Source organism: Strongylocentrotus purpuratus, unplaced genomic scaffold (assembly GCF_000002235.5).
Source record: "Strongylocentrotus purpuratus isolate Spur 01 unplaced genomic scaffold, Spur_5.0 spur5_scaffold_8, whole genome shotgun sequence".
Taxonomy (NCBI): domain Eukaryota; kingdom Metazoa; phylum Echinodermata; class Echinoidea; order Camarodonta; family Strongylocentrotidae; genus Strongylocentrotus; species Strongylocentrotus purpuratus.
In genome coordinates, this window is record NW_022145614.1 from 13,333,327 (window position 1) to 13,346,809 (window position 13,483).

At 38.6% G+C, this 13,483-nt stretch overlaps 1 protein-coding gene across 1 annotated transcript; it reads right to left on the bottom strand.

Moving 5' to 3' along the window:
- Window positions 1-535: 535 nt before the first annotated feature.
- LOC105436801 lies at window positions 536-4,980 on the bottom strand. Its single transcript, XM_030975639.1, has 6 exons — window positions 4,658-4,980; window positions 3,591-3,678; window positions 3,063-3,298; window positions 2,391-2,555; window positions 1,748-1,876; window positions 536-1,413 (listed from the first exon to the last, which is right to left on the bottom strand). Exons 2-6 carry the CDS (start codon window positions 3,629-3,631, stop codon window positions 536-538), a joined length of 1,449 nt encoding a protein of 482 aa, XP_030831499.1. The 5' UTR covers window positions 3,632-3,678; window positions 4,658-4,980.
- Window positions 4,981-13,483: the final 8,503 nt, after the last annotated feature.

A 13,483-nucleotide genomic window follows, 5' to 3' on the forward strand; every position in this document is an offset into this window, starting at 1 on the left:
TGTGGGGACTTCGGCAAGTAAATGACCTGCTCCAGATCGAAAACTGCAGAGACAAATGTGTGGTCAACTGAAGCTCTTTCCTTAGCAAGACTCTTCAACTCTCTTACTTTTTCTTTTTCAGCAATGTGAACTTTGTATGCCCCTGCAATTTCTTCCCTCTCTTTGGGATTCCCACGTCTGTAGGTTTCGCACAAGGGGCACATGTCCTTTTTCGGATGATGGAACTTGATATTCATCTTCTTCAGAACCTTCCTGTAAAGAGATAAAGAAGCACATTCCTCTGTACCTTCTGTAGATGAATTGTCCATGCGATACATGATCTCAGGATTGAGATCTTCTGAAAGGTATTCACATCGACTGTTGGCCCGACAATAATGAGATTCTTGACGCGGAAATTGATTAATGTGCCGCTTCACCCCTTCACGTAATGGAGCGTCTCTGTCAGACGTCTGCCTGCCACCCCTTCCTTCACCTTCAAGGCAGCCGTATGGTCTCTTCTTTCCAAGCACGGTCTTCACTTGCCTCTCTGATATACCTAATGTTCCCACGAACATCGCTTTGCATACACGAACTTTAATGCATGGATCACCTGCATTGGCAGGAAATACGCACATTTTCTGATCTTTCTTGACTTCTTTTCTTGAATCTGTTCGGTGTGCCGTCCAATCCATTCTCTCTGCTTTGTCAGATCAGCAAGGTCATAAAAAGCTGATCTAATAGCTTCACGAGTGTTGCAACTAAATGTGTTGCAACTAAGTCCTCTGAAATGACACTTTTCACATGAGGTTTCGTAGCTAGCAAATCTCCTCGCCGCTTTTAGTTCCTTACTCTTTTCACTCTCATAGCTGTAACCAGCATTTCTCCGTTCTTTGACTAATTGATTTCTACTCTTCACCGTCTTTGGCTGCTCTGGCACTTCCAATGCTCTTTCCCCATCTACTTGAAATGATTCAGGAGACAGTTGACTATTATCAGCTGATTCCTGGGGAAGGCTAGCTTCTTCAAGATGCTCTGGAATATCTAATGAGTCGGTCGCATCGGATTGTTTTGATTCCAGAGTCGCCATCAGTACCTGATCTCCGTTCTCTTCAACTCTTGTATCCAATGAGGCTTGGTTTTCAAAGTTTCCTCTTCTTGATTCCATTAACGGCATAACCTCGTCTTCATTGTTCCTTTCTTCTTCGTTGGTGAGCCCTTGGTACTGTGATGCACTTGAACTGATGTCAAGTGGAATTTCACTGAGATTGAATGCAAGATTATGACAAAGGCAATCATCACGTAAGTTAAAATGAAGGAAGCATAAGAAACACAAGCACTCTGGACACGCTGCCCAAACTTCATCAGTACACATGAAATTGTCACATGTTTCAGGATTTCTCTGACCACACTGCATGTTTGGATGGAGCGGAGAATCTGGAGAAGATAAAAAGACAAAGGGAAAACAATGATAGTGAATGTAATGACATAATTTTCGGGACACAGGTAAAGTTATATTGAGCACAACAGAAACAATAAGTGTGATAATAATTGATCAGGATATTGAATAAATGAATAGAAAATCCCTTTTATATTCAGAACACGTACACAATCAATAAAATGAAGTGTGCTTTTTGTCCATTCTAACTGTATCAATATAATTTCACTTTAGTTATTATCATCAGTATAATTTCCTTGTACTGTGGACAGTCCTCTGATTTCTTTATGTTATTATGAATAGTCATGAACTATTATTGGAAGATATTTTTACCTGCATGGCTGTCAGACTGTGTTATCTGGTCACTTGCGATGGATATTGGTTCAGGCAATCCAGATCCACATCCTGTTGAATCTTCAGGAAGTGATGGCGATGATACGGGTAGAGGACCAAGTTTTGCTTCTGGGGTAGGATTACAAAAATTGAATATAAACACTAGTTTTAAACTCTCCGAAGAAGATGCCCCTCCCAAACAAAAAAAATGAATAAGACTACAATAGTGAAATATACACACTAGTTCCAATGCCTCCCCCCCCCCAAATAGAAGACTCATCCCAAACCTGCACCCACCCCTCCCCCCTAAAAAAAGATCTTACAAATGTAGAAGAATCCATTTATAATATTGAACATGCGCTTCGGTCTTTCCTCATTAAGATCTTGTAGGAAAGTTGGTCTAGATTGTTGTTGTTGTTATATTCTTGTACTTTCATAATGCAAACATTCTTATTCATAATTGTAATTAAGTTCATTTGTATATGCATATTCATTATTGTAAATATGGTCATTTTTTCATGCACAAATTCATTATTGTCAATATGTTCTTGTTGAGACTCTCATACTCCCGATCGGGGTTCGATAGAGTTTAATAAAATCTTATCTTATCTTATCTATCAAATTGGGAAAAGGAGTGTAATACCTGCATATTTGTCAGAAAGTCGTGCCAGGGGGATGTCAAATTCCTCATCAGACTGTGTTATCTGGTCACTTGCGATGGATATTGGTTCAGGCAATCCAGATCCACATCCTGTTGAATCTTCAGGAAGTGATGGCGATGATACGGGTAGAGGACCAAGTTTTGCTTCTGGGGTAGGATTACAAAAATTGAATATAAACACTAGTTTTAAACTCTCCGAAGAAGATGCCCCCCCCCCAAAAAAAAAAAATGAATAAGACTACAATAGTGAAATATACACACTAGTTCCAATGCCTCCCCCCCCCCCCCCAAATAGAAGACTCATCCCAAACCTGCACCCACCCCTCCCCCCTAAAAAAAGATCTTACAAATGTAGAAGAATCCATTTATAATATTGAACATGCGCTTCAGTCTTTCCTCATTAAGATCTTGTAGGAAAGTTGGTCTAGATTGTTGTTGTTGTTATATTCTTGTACTTTCATAATGCAAACATTCTTATTCATAATTGTAATTACGTTCTTTTGTATATACATATTAATATTGTAAATATGTTCATTTTTTCATGCACAAGTTCATTATTGTAAACATTTTCTTGACGAGACTCTCATACTCCCAAGAACTGGTTAACACTCAGATGATATCAAATTGGGAAAAAGAGGAAAAGGAGAGTAATACCTGCATATTTGTCAGAAAGTCGTGCCAGGGGGATGTCAAATTCCTCATCAGACGATTCTGAATCTTCAAGATATTCTGAATCGAGAACGATTCCTTGCCACAGAGTCCCTTCATAGTCCATGATCACCTCTTTCCCTTTTGTCATCTTCCCTGTCCACTGAAGGAGTGGTGAATGAACAATGTTGTTTGCACCATTCAAATGCCATTGCACCAAAACATCATAGCCTTTATCCGGTCTAAAAAGGAATAAAAAAAAGAAAGAGAGATTTCAACAACCTTATTTTCATAACAATTTTGCATACCGGTATGTATTCGGTAATAAACATACATATTAAGCTGTTCCATGAGAGATGAACTGGTAAAGAAATTATAGCCTTATTTTTTATAATTCATGAAGAAATTATTATTCTGCATTAATATTGGCCCAACACTTGAAATTATAAAGTCAAAGACATCACCTATATATTGTTTTTTAACACCATTTCATTATTTATAAATATTTATTCTGGTAAACATAAGAATTCTTACCTTGATCCACTTTTCCCTTTGCTCTTCTTTGGTCTTGGCATACCTGCTTTGTTTTAGATATCTCCTTCTCTAAGTTGCACAGCCACATCTGCGATAATAAAAACAAGAAAAAAAATGAGACAAAATATTATAAAAGTCAATGATATACAAATCGGTTTCACAATGATTTGACACATAGGTAGAGATTAAAGTTACAATAATTTTACTACACCATGCATTCAAGTACATAAATAAAAATGTCAACAAGAACATGAACATGAATACCCTGGTCCCTGCCAATTTTTGGGACTGAATAAGACATTTTTTTTGTAATGAAAAAATGGTTAATCTAGATGAAGTCCAACTATTGTTCAGTACATTAATTGTAACTATCTTGATTAGATTACATATAAAATAGAACTTTCAGTTTTGGTCCCCGAAATGGGCAGGGCACAAATGACTTAAGATCTGCTAATGGTGGAGCTCCTAGGTAAAACCTTAACTATCTAGTCCAAATGTTAGTCTAGATAAAATCTATAAGATAGGTTAGTTAGTAACATTATACATCTTAATAATACTAAAAAAAGTTAGGACTAGACCTAGACTCTAGTGTAGATCTACACTAAGACTAAGTTACATCTAGGTCTAATTTGTGTCTTTCTTTGATCAGAAATAGATCTGGTCTAGGCCTAAATCGTCGTCGTTAGTAATAGTATTGTAAGATAAAGACAAAGTAGATCCTAGGTCTAGATCTAGAGTTAGACCTAAATTACTAGTGTTGAATTGCTCTTGTTCTAGTTTTTCCTGTGTTTATCTAATCTACAGACAGTATTCATTAAATAATCTTAGAAAGCAGATATCTTCAGTAGATCTGAAGTTAGTTCTTATTATCAACAGTCAGACAGGATTTCGTGTTAGGTCCAACCAAAAACTGAATAGGCGGGACTGTAACATAATTTTTCGTGAGAATTTAATGATAAAATGAACTTTTTAGAAAAATATAATTGCTATAACCGAAGGAAGAATCTCTTATTGTTTTTTGAAAATATTTTATGTTTTAGAAAATAGATCTTAGAGCATATACTTACGAAATAATTGGATCCGGGCAAACTTTCCAGGGAAGCGGCCGCTTCGTGGTGCAGCAGACGGATCAATTTACGTCAAATTCTTCACCACGAAGTGTCCTGAGCGCGCGAGCGCGAGAGAGGACGGTTCGTGGTACAGAAATATCCAATTTATTGCAAGAGGACGCTTTACGATGACGTCGTTATTACGTAACCGCGCAATGTTAGACTCGGAAATTTTCACAAAATGTAGGTATTTATTAGTACATGAAAAAAATGCAAAAAAATAAAAATTGAAAAAAATGCCGAATTTGGCCAGAGAGGACGGTTCGTGAAACGGGTGACGAAATGTGAATTTTTCTTCGAAATTCAGATACCGCCCGCCAAATGTCTTTTTGGTTTCCTTCCTTCAAATTGCTTTTAATCACTCATGCGTGAAATATGCATCATCTAAGTAGCATCACATGAAAGAGGAGACTCTAAGCTTTCCAAATATGTATCATTCATTAATTATAGTTGTAATTAAGGTATGATAGAACATCGATACTTCTCGGTTTCGTTTTTTCTGGGACGCACTGTATATTATGGATAAAGGGTCTAATTCATTAACGGGGGGGGGGGGGGGCTATGTCGCGACAGGTGTGTAACTATGAACCCACCTTCGATTTTATCTTAGCATAACGACATAAGGACAAGGAACCTGATTTTATGGAGGAAAAAATGCTCTCTCTCTCCTTCTCTCTCTCTCTCTCTCTCTCTCTCTATCTGCTTCTCTCTCTCTCTCTCTCTCTTTCTCTCTGTCATTATGTGTGTGTCTCTCTCTCTTTTCCCGTTTGATTTAGGGAACACCTATGCCATGCACCCCGATAACGCTGCTGCTTATAGTACACACGTACACACAATGGCGTAGCACGGGTCCAGCCATTAAGGGGGGGGGGGGGGGCTGGTACTAGTATCGATTTTGGTTAACGGTTTACTAGACGCATAAAAGATGACCGAAGAACCAGTCCATAGAGTAATGGGAAAGTATGGGAGGGGGTCGCGTCATCTTTTTTTTCAAATTCTTCTCCTTTCTCTCTCTCTCTCTCTCTCTCTGCCCCTCCCCTTCCCCTCCCTCTCTCTCTCTTCGCCATCGATTGTCGGCTCGCAAGTGCCCCATGCACCTAGATATGCCACTGCATGCTCTCATGCATTCGCGGAGGGGGGGGGGGGGCGGAGAGGGAAAAAAAGGTCGTCTCACATTTGAAAATCACCTTGATAATTTTCGTCCAGACGGTGTTTGTTATCTTTTTGTCACTCCATAATTCACTCTGTCATAAATATTCGACTGACGCGTTAAGGGCAATTCAACCCTTGTAATAATTTTATTTGCATGAAAGAGGGAAAGTAAGCGAAACAGAACAGCGAAAGTTAGAAATAAATTGGGCCGATAATAATAAAAAAAGTAATGAGTGTTTGAAATTTGAATCACCAAATCCATGCAAATCACAAATTGGCAATTTGGTCACTGGGTTGTGACGTATTCACGGCCTATTCTCCCGTATGTCGTGTATAAAAATAACATAGATTCATATTTTCTCCCATGCGCCTTCTCTAGGGGCACGTCTCAAAATATGTTGGGGGTAGCATTTATAATGAAAGGCTCTCTCCAAAGAAAAGACCCTCATCAGCCATGAATTGTAAAGAAATGACTATTTAGTAATTGCGTGTGTTGGAACAAATTAAAAAAGTTGTTCAACCAAACAGCCAATTTTAAGTGCCCATATACGTATAGTGATTACAACCTTTACCCCAAAATCATAACTTTTTCATTTTTTGTACGATTTCTTTCAAACTCTCATCAATCTGCTTTTCTGATTTCGCGTTCTGCTTTCTTTTAGGGTAGTTTACTATCAAGATTGGAATTCCCTTTAAACACACCTGTAAACTTTCCAGACGGCCGTCTGCAAACAGCCGACCGACACCACCAGACGAACATATAGGAACATATAAGTGAACGTTTCTTACCGATCTTACCGATTATAAAGAAAGTACTTGTCATTTTACTAGTCACTTAATTTGCGTCGGTTCAGATCAATGATTATAACCATTGTTCGTCGGAACATTATCATTTTTTCACAGTATAAATCTCAAATTGAGTTTTTGCATCATCAAACAGAATATTCATTTTGAATAATTATACTCATTTTTTTTGTCCAGATTTTATGGAAATGAATAATGTTATCATCTTTTACGCCAAAAACTAAATATTTTCAACTTAATGCAAACAAAAATGTTATCAATCAATCCTTTTAAATGTATGATAAGATTATTATCGTTCATTAGAACATTACACCTATGTTAAAATCAGGGGCAGATCCGGCCGGTGGCGAGGGCGGGGGTCCAAAGAGAGGCCCAATTCATGAGAAAATATTAAGCGGCAAATCAGCCGGCGAATAACCGGAGGGGGGGGGGGCGGGGCGGTAATGAGCACTAACTTGTTTGTGTTGCTCAACGGGAAAGGGTGTAGTGAGTACTATTTTGTGTTAATTTTTTTAAAACCGAGTGGGGGCCCTTCTTCTCCTTTTTTGTTTAAAGGTGTTTTTACTTCTTTTATTTTGTCAGGGGACGGGGCCCATGCCTCATTCCCCCTGGATCCGCCACTGGTTAAAACAATAAGTTTACATCATCTGATAACACCCGTACGCGCTCGTACACTTAATAGAATTAGCCCCACAGAATTATAAGTTTTATACATCCTTGCTATACATATTTTAGGTGAATAGTAAAAGGTACAAATATACACTATGATCACCCTTTTTTGTTCGGGGATATCTACACGGGCTCTTTCAAAATGTATATATTAATATAAGAACTGTTAGAAAAGATGTTCCGGACAAAAAAGGGTATATCAAATAAAAGGCGATTTTTACACCTGAAATCCATTTTTACTAGAGAATGATTTTGATATGATTTATTTAAAGATCAACCCCCAAAAAAATAAAAAACGAGGCTCATTGTAGAGTTGAAAATTTGCGATGATATTAAATAGTTTTCCGAATCTTGACTGTGATAGCCTGCTAGAAAATAGGGCAATTAACAGAATAAAAAAAGACTCAGAGTAACACAGCCACTCTTTGTCATTGCGATTTGGCAACCACAATCAATGACAACTTGGAGCGGATGAGAATTTGAAGAGGAAGTAGAAACTTGAGTTAGAGAATGAAAGACGACATTTTGAAAAGAATAACTATTAGCGTTGGTGCGAGAATAGGGGTAACAACCTATGCAGCCCTGGTTACGATCGATACAAAGTGCTGGGATGAATAGAAACAGAGATAGAGGAACAACATGAATGTCATTGAGAAAGGATCAACATAGAAAGTCGTTAAATGAGACGGCTTCTTTCATCCTCCAAACATAATCCTCTCTCCTCTTATCTCCTTCTTTCTCTTCTTCTCTCGGTTTAGTATAAATGGCGGGTTTGGGAATTTGAAAATAGAGGCGGCGCACCTCAATATCATTTTAGTGTATCGTGTGCTCAGATGCGAGCATCTATCCCTTCTAATTCTAAACTCCCCCCCCCCCCCCCTCTCTCCCTCTCTCTCTCTGTCACTGCCCCTGTCTCTGCCTCTCTCTCCCTCTCTCTCTCTCTCTCTCTGTCTCTCTCTGTCTGTCTCTGTTTGTATGTCTCTCTCTCTCTCTCTCTATCTATCTATCTATCTTTCTTCTTCTTCTTCCTCCTCCTCCTCTTCTCTTCCTTCTCTTTCTTCTTATCTTTCTTTTCCTCCTCTTCCTCGTTCTCCTCACCTTCCTTTCAATCTACATCTTTCCTTCTTTCCTCACACCAGCGGCGTAGTCAGGGAGGCTCTGGAACATGACCGTGCCTCCTCATTATCTTAGTTTCTCCCATGTGCCCCCACAACGTCACATTCCCAAATTCACTTTCTAAGTTTTCTTCTCAGTACCATACCAACTTTCTCTCTCTCTCTCTCTCTCTCTGTCCTTCATCCTTTGCCCCCTATCTCTCCCTCTCTCTTTCTATATATACCCCCCCTCTCTCTCTCTCTCTCTCTCTCTCTCTGTCTCTTCTTTTCTCTCCCCTCTCACCCTCTCTCTCTCTCTTCTCCCTCTCTCCCTCTCTCTCTCTGTGCAAGGATTTTGACTGTGTATCAAGGAAAGCTTGGTGTTTGTTATTCAGTATTATCCTTCACGGTCTAATCCTCTTTTAGTTTAAAATGGATATGGGAGGTTATCTTATTGATTGCTACGGGACAACACCATAACTTGATCCGTAGTTACCTTAATATTTCATCGATAATGATGCAAGGTAATGTATGTAGTCTGAACTGAATGAGATCAGACCTTAAGCTATATAAGCCGTGTTGAGTACTTCCTGATCCTGCGATTGCACTGTGTACTGTATTTCAATATTGATATTGATAAACATCGATATGCCGTTCATAAACATAATTCAATTATAATAGGTTACATCGTGCAAGAAACTTTTTTAAGAAGACACTGGAAGTGATCGATTGAATTGATTTCTCTATTGAGATATATACATTTTGTGCGCATGAATGTGAAAGTGGAACATGTTTTTGTTTTACTACAGTATACATAAGTTGAAAATGTGCACACACACACACACAATTTAGAGTTTAATACGCAGAATGTACAATAGACATTATATACATTTTGTGCGCATGAATGTGAAAATGGAACATATTTTTTTACTACAGTATACATATGTTTAAAATGTACACACACACAACATTTAGAGTTCAATACTCAGAATGTACAATAAACATTAATTATTTAATAATGTGTATTGTAAGGTTTGCAATCATCAGAAAGACAGGAGGAGGCCAGGGAAATAACAGTTCATTCAGGATATAGATCAGACATAAAGTGAAAGTAAAATAGGCAAAGGTCTCGATGACTCTTCGGCAAACATGCTTTGCAGGCATCTGCGAGAAGGGCATTTCGAAATGCCTTTTATAAAAGGGAGGTTGCACCTAGTCAAATATTGGGGTAAAAGATTTTTAATTTTTACTTAACCTTGCACGGTGAATCGATAACATCTTAAACATAAATAGGTATTCTTAATGGTGTCGTATTATTTAACTGATTTGAGAAGAAAATGACAGTGGTTAGTTGAATTAAAAAACGTGTTGGTTAGACACAGTGGCGTAGCTTGGGTCCATTCATTTAGGGGCACTAGCGCCTGGTGGGGGGGGGGGTTGCTCTTAAAGGATCGATGAAAAAAATATAAATTAGGAACGATAAGGGGGGTTCATAGATACTCTACAATCTCCTTTTTTAGGGAGTGTGGTTTTATTGTACGTTACCCTTCCCACTCTCTCTCCCTCTTTTATATCTCTTATATTTATTGTTTTACCATTTGATGGGAGTGGGGGGGGGGGGGGGAAGGAGGGACATGCCCCGTGGCCATCCACCATCCGTTCATATCTACACCCCCCCCCCCCTCCGAAAAAAACTTATCATTCAGTATGATAAATGAGTCTTCTGTATTTCGCATCATTTTGTTTATCTTTGTCTCCAGAGTTCGTTTCGTACAAGCACTTCTAAACGAATACTTCATCCCATGTTTGCTTTAATTACGTACCAACATTTATTTGGCCGAATAGGCCTACATCGTCACTGCCTCAAAAAATAAAATGATTTTCAAACCGCTTATGCTTGATTACTAGGTTACATGAGTGTACCATGGACCTACTACGAATTATTGTACACACTTTGTGAGTCAATAGGTGGTGTCACACAGAGGCCAAAAATCCGGATTTTAATTATCCGGATTTTAGTTATCCTCTTAATTGCTGTCTGTCATCAAATATTATCACATTAAAAATCCTCTAACGAAGCAAGAAAATTCTCCCTTTAAAGGATTTTTCAAGGGGTTTTCAAGGGGTTTTTCAAGGGATTTTTTAAGGGATTTTTAAGGGATTTTTCTGTGTGGCACCGCCTTATATCTTCGTTAGATGTAGATACCTCTAGGATGACCCGAAATTTTATGCCTCACAAAGAAGAAATAAATTCCCTCCCTCCCTCTCTCTCCATTTTCCTTTGTTGTCGTCTCTCTCTTTCTCTCTCACTCACTCACTCACTCTCTCTCTCTCTCTCCCACTTTATTTCAGGAATCTTCCTTCTCGTTCTTACTAGCTCTCTATGAAACTAAACCATGTATTAATACCATCTTAGCCGATAGTTTGCCATATTACTTGTTCCTTTGACACATGTGCACCCCTTCTTTTTTCTTCTTCTCTCTCTCTCTCTCTCTCTCTCTCTCTCTCTCCTCAATTGCTCGCTATTTCTCTCTCTTTATACCACTATGTATGACGTATACATCTGCCAATATGTTGCTATCGATCCAAGATGAGCTGGACATATTATTCCCTACGCCAGCGTGCTCCCGGCGACCCTGTTTCATATATAGACCGCCAAGTCAAAAATTAAACGAGAAAACCACCGTCTCAAAAAAAAAAAGATATAATGTCTCTTGTTGTCCCGCGAATTTACACTTCTCAGTCTGATATCGATTGATAAGTTAACTTCTCAGGTGAGTGAAATCGATTGGCTCGTGTCTGGGGGCATAATTAGTCGTGCAGTGGCAAGGTCGAGTATTTTGGCTATAAACGGCGAGAGACAGACGGGGTGAGAAAACACGAAATAAAAGGGATCTATATACATCGGGAGCGAGATTGCGGTAGATAATGGCTCTGTCATTAGCGATCCGGGAAATACTTATTTAATTTCGTTCGTTTAGTCGGTGTCTATTGTTACGTTGGTTGACGTCCTTCGCACATTGGGCTCATCGGGATTTCTCGGCCCTCCCCGTCAAGAAATTGATCTTTGTTGGAACGTAGCTATATACTTAGTGAGCAAGTAAGGTCACGCCACGTTGAACAAATTAATAATAATAAAAATATAAACCACACCACTCTATTTCAAGATAGGTCCTATTTTGTATCCTTTGACTCAAAAAACAAAAAAGCCTCTAAAGCCGAGCTCTTATGCTGATTGAAAAATAAATGTCTGTCCATACATCATACTTCCCCAAATCTCTAATTAGAAAGTCCTTACTGAATCACTAAACATGAGACAATCGAGAACGATCGATTTCTTGTTATGTTCATAATTTTGTTGCTGGAGCGTTATCATTTCCATTCGAAAGACGAAATCTTCTCGTTGTTTTAATCTCGGCACAACAGCTCTTGATACTAAATATAGCGTCCGACAACACTTCTGCGCATATGCCTATCGTAAATATTGAATAGATAATTCAGTCGAAAAGAAGTAGCCTACTTCCTTCCAATATGAATATTCGTTGAAATATATTCTTGATTCTTATCACAAGTTCGCAATATTTTCAACTTTCCTAATCGAGGCGGCCAAAAGTTGCCCAAGGCCTAACAAGGAGAGGATGGGCATTACATTTCATATAAGTAAGTTAACAAAGATGTCGGTTAAGAAATGTTTATTTTTAATATATCATAGGATTAGCTGTGCTACATGTTACAAGGTTTTGCATCTATTAATAGTATAACAGAATTAGGGAGTTAAAATATCTCAAACACTGACATACATTTTCTTGCAAGACTGCACAAAGTAATGGCCTAGAGTTGTTGGCCTATAAGGGAAGGGACCATCTTTTTTTTAATCTTCTCATGTCACATTGCTATATCAGTCTCTCACATGCTATGGGAATTTTTTTTTAAAGTCTGACAGAAAAAAGGAAAAGAAAAAGAAAAGAACAGAACAGAAAGAAGGGGGAATAGGGAAAGCAAAAAAGAAGAAAGAATTAACGACCGCTCGGAGACGGAGGGGGGGGGGGGCGGTGGGTGGGGGCATCGACCCAGTGGGATTTTCAGGTCTACTGGTCGCAGATTACAGACTTTTGTTCTTAAACTATTTGGTTTGGATGCGGTTAAGATAAAACGAAGGATTTTAATTATTCTGGAAAATGGGGGGATCAATAAAACGGTGTCATTGAAGATTTTGTTTTCAATGTAAATACGACAACAATCGAAAACAAGATAGGTTTGTTGTTTCACGATTTTCTACTTCAAATGCTAATTAAAACAAGAGGGCAGTTGCGCAGTCGTTATTTTGTTCATTTATCATGTCTTTGTTTTTGTTTTTGGCCCGTCTGTTTTTGTAAATACATGTACTATATAACACTACATTATACATTTTGTCATTGTGTACAATTATCTCACCTGCCTTCCCCCTCCCCGCTCGTAAATGGGTAATTCCATAATTTAGGGACCCACTTTGTGACATTGTTGGTGTCCCAGTTACATAAGAAACCCACACGTATTTGTTGTTCTCAGTAAAGATTTAAATAGTGGAGTGAGATTGTAAAGTGATTTCCAAGCATAGTAGTGCATCCTCATACCTAGAATCACTTAACAATCTCGCTCCACTATTCAAGTCTGTAATCAGAGCCACAAATACGTGTGGGTTCCTTATGTAACTGGGACACCGAAAATGTAACAAAGTGGGTCCCTCATTATTTTATGGAATTACCACAATGTTAGAATGTTAATCTATATTCAGTCGTGAAATTAGTCACACGACGAAGGGTAATATTTAAAATTAAACAAAGATTTGGACCTCCAGAGCTGAAATCGATTGCCTGGGACGAAGTGTTTTTATCAATCTATCCTAGTATTACGCCTCACACTGTAGAAGGTTGGACTCGGTATAGAATCTAAGAGTCAATGTATGAGTGAATGACAGCTATAGGTGGCAAATGATAGATGATTTCAGAGGATCAGGAGGGGACTAAGACGGAGACGAGGTGATGGATTATCGGTGAAGGGCATTGGCGTAGCCAGCATTTAGGGG

Coding starts and splice junctions, on each gene's coding strand:
- LOC105436801 (XM_030975639.1), bottom strand. CDS start 3,631: ATGCCAAGACCAAAGAAGAGCAAAGGGAAAAGTGGATCAAG. Junction 3,299..3,590: donor AAAGGGAAAAGTGGATCAAG/GTAAGAATTCTT, acceptor ATTCCTTTTTAG/ACCGGATAAAGGCTATGATG. Junction 1,414..1,747: donor ACAGTCTGACAGCCATGCAG/GTAAAAATATCT, acceptor TATCTTCTCCAG/ATTCTCCGCTCCATCCAAAC.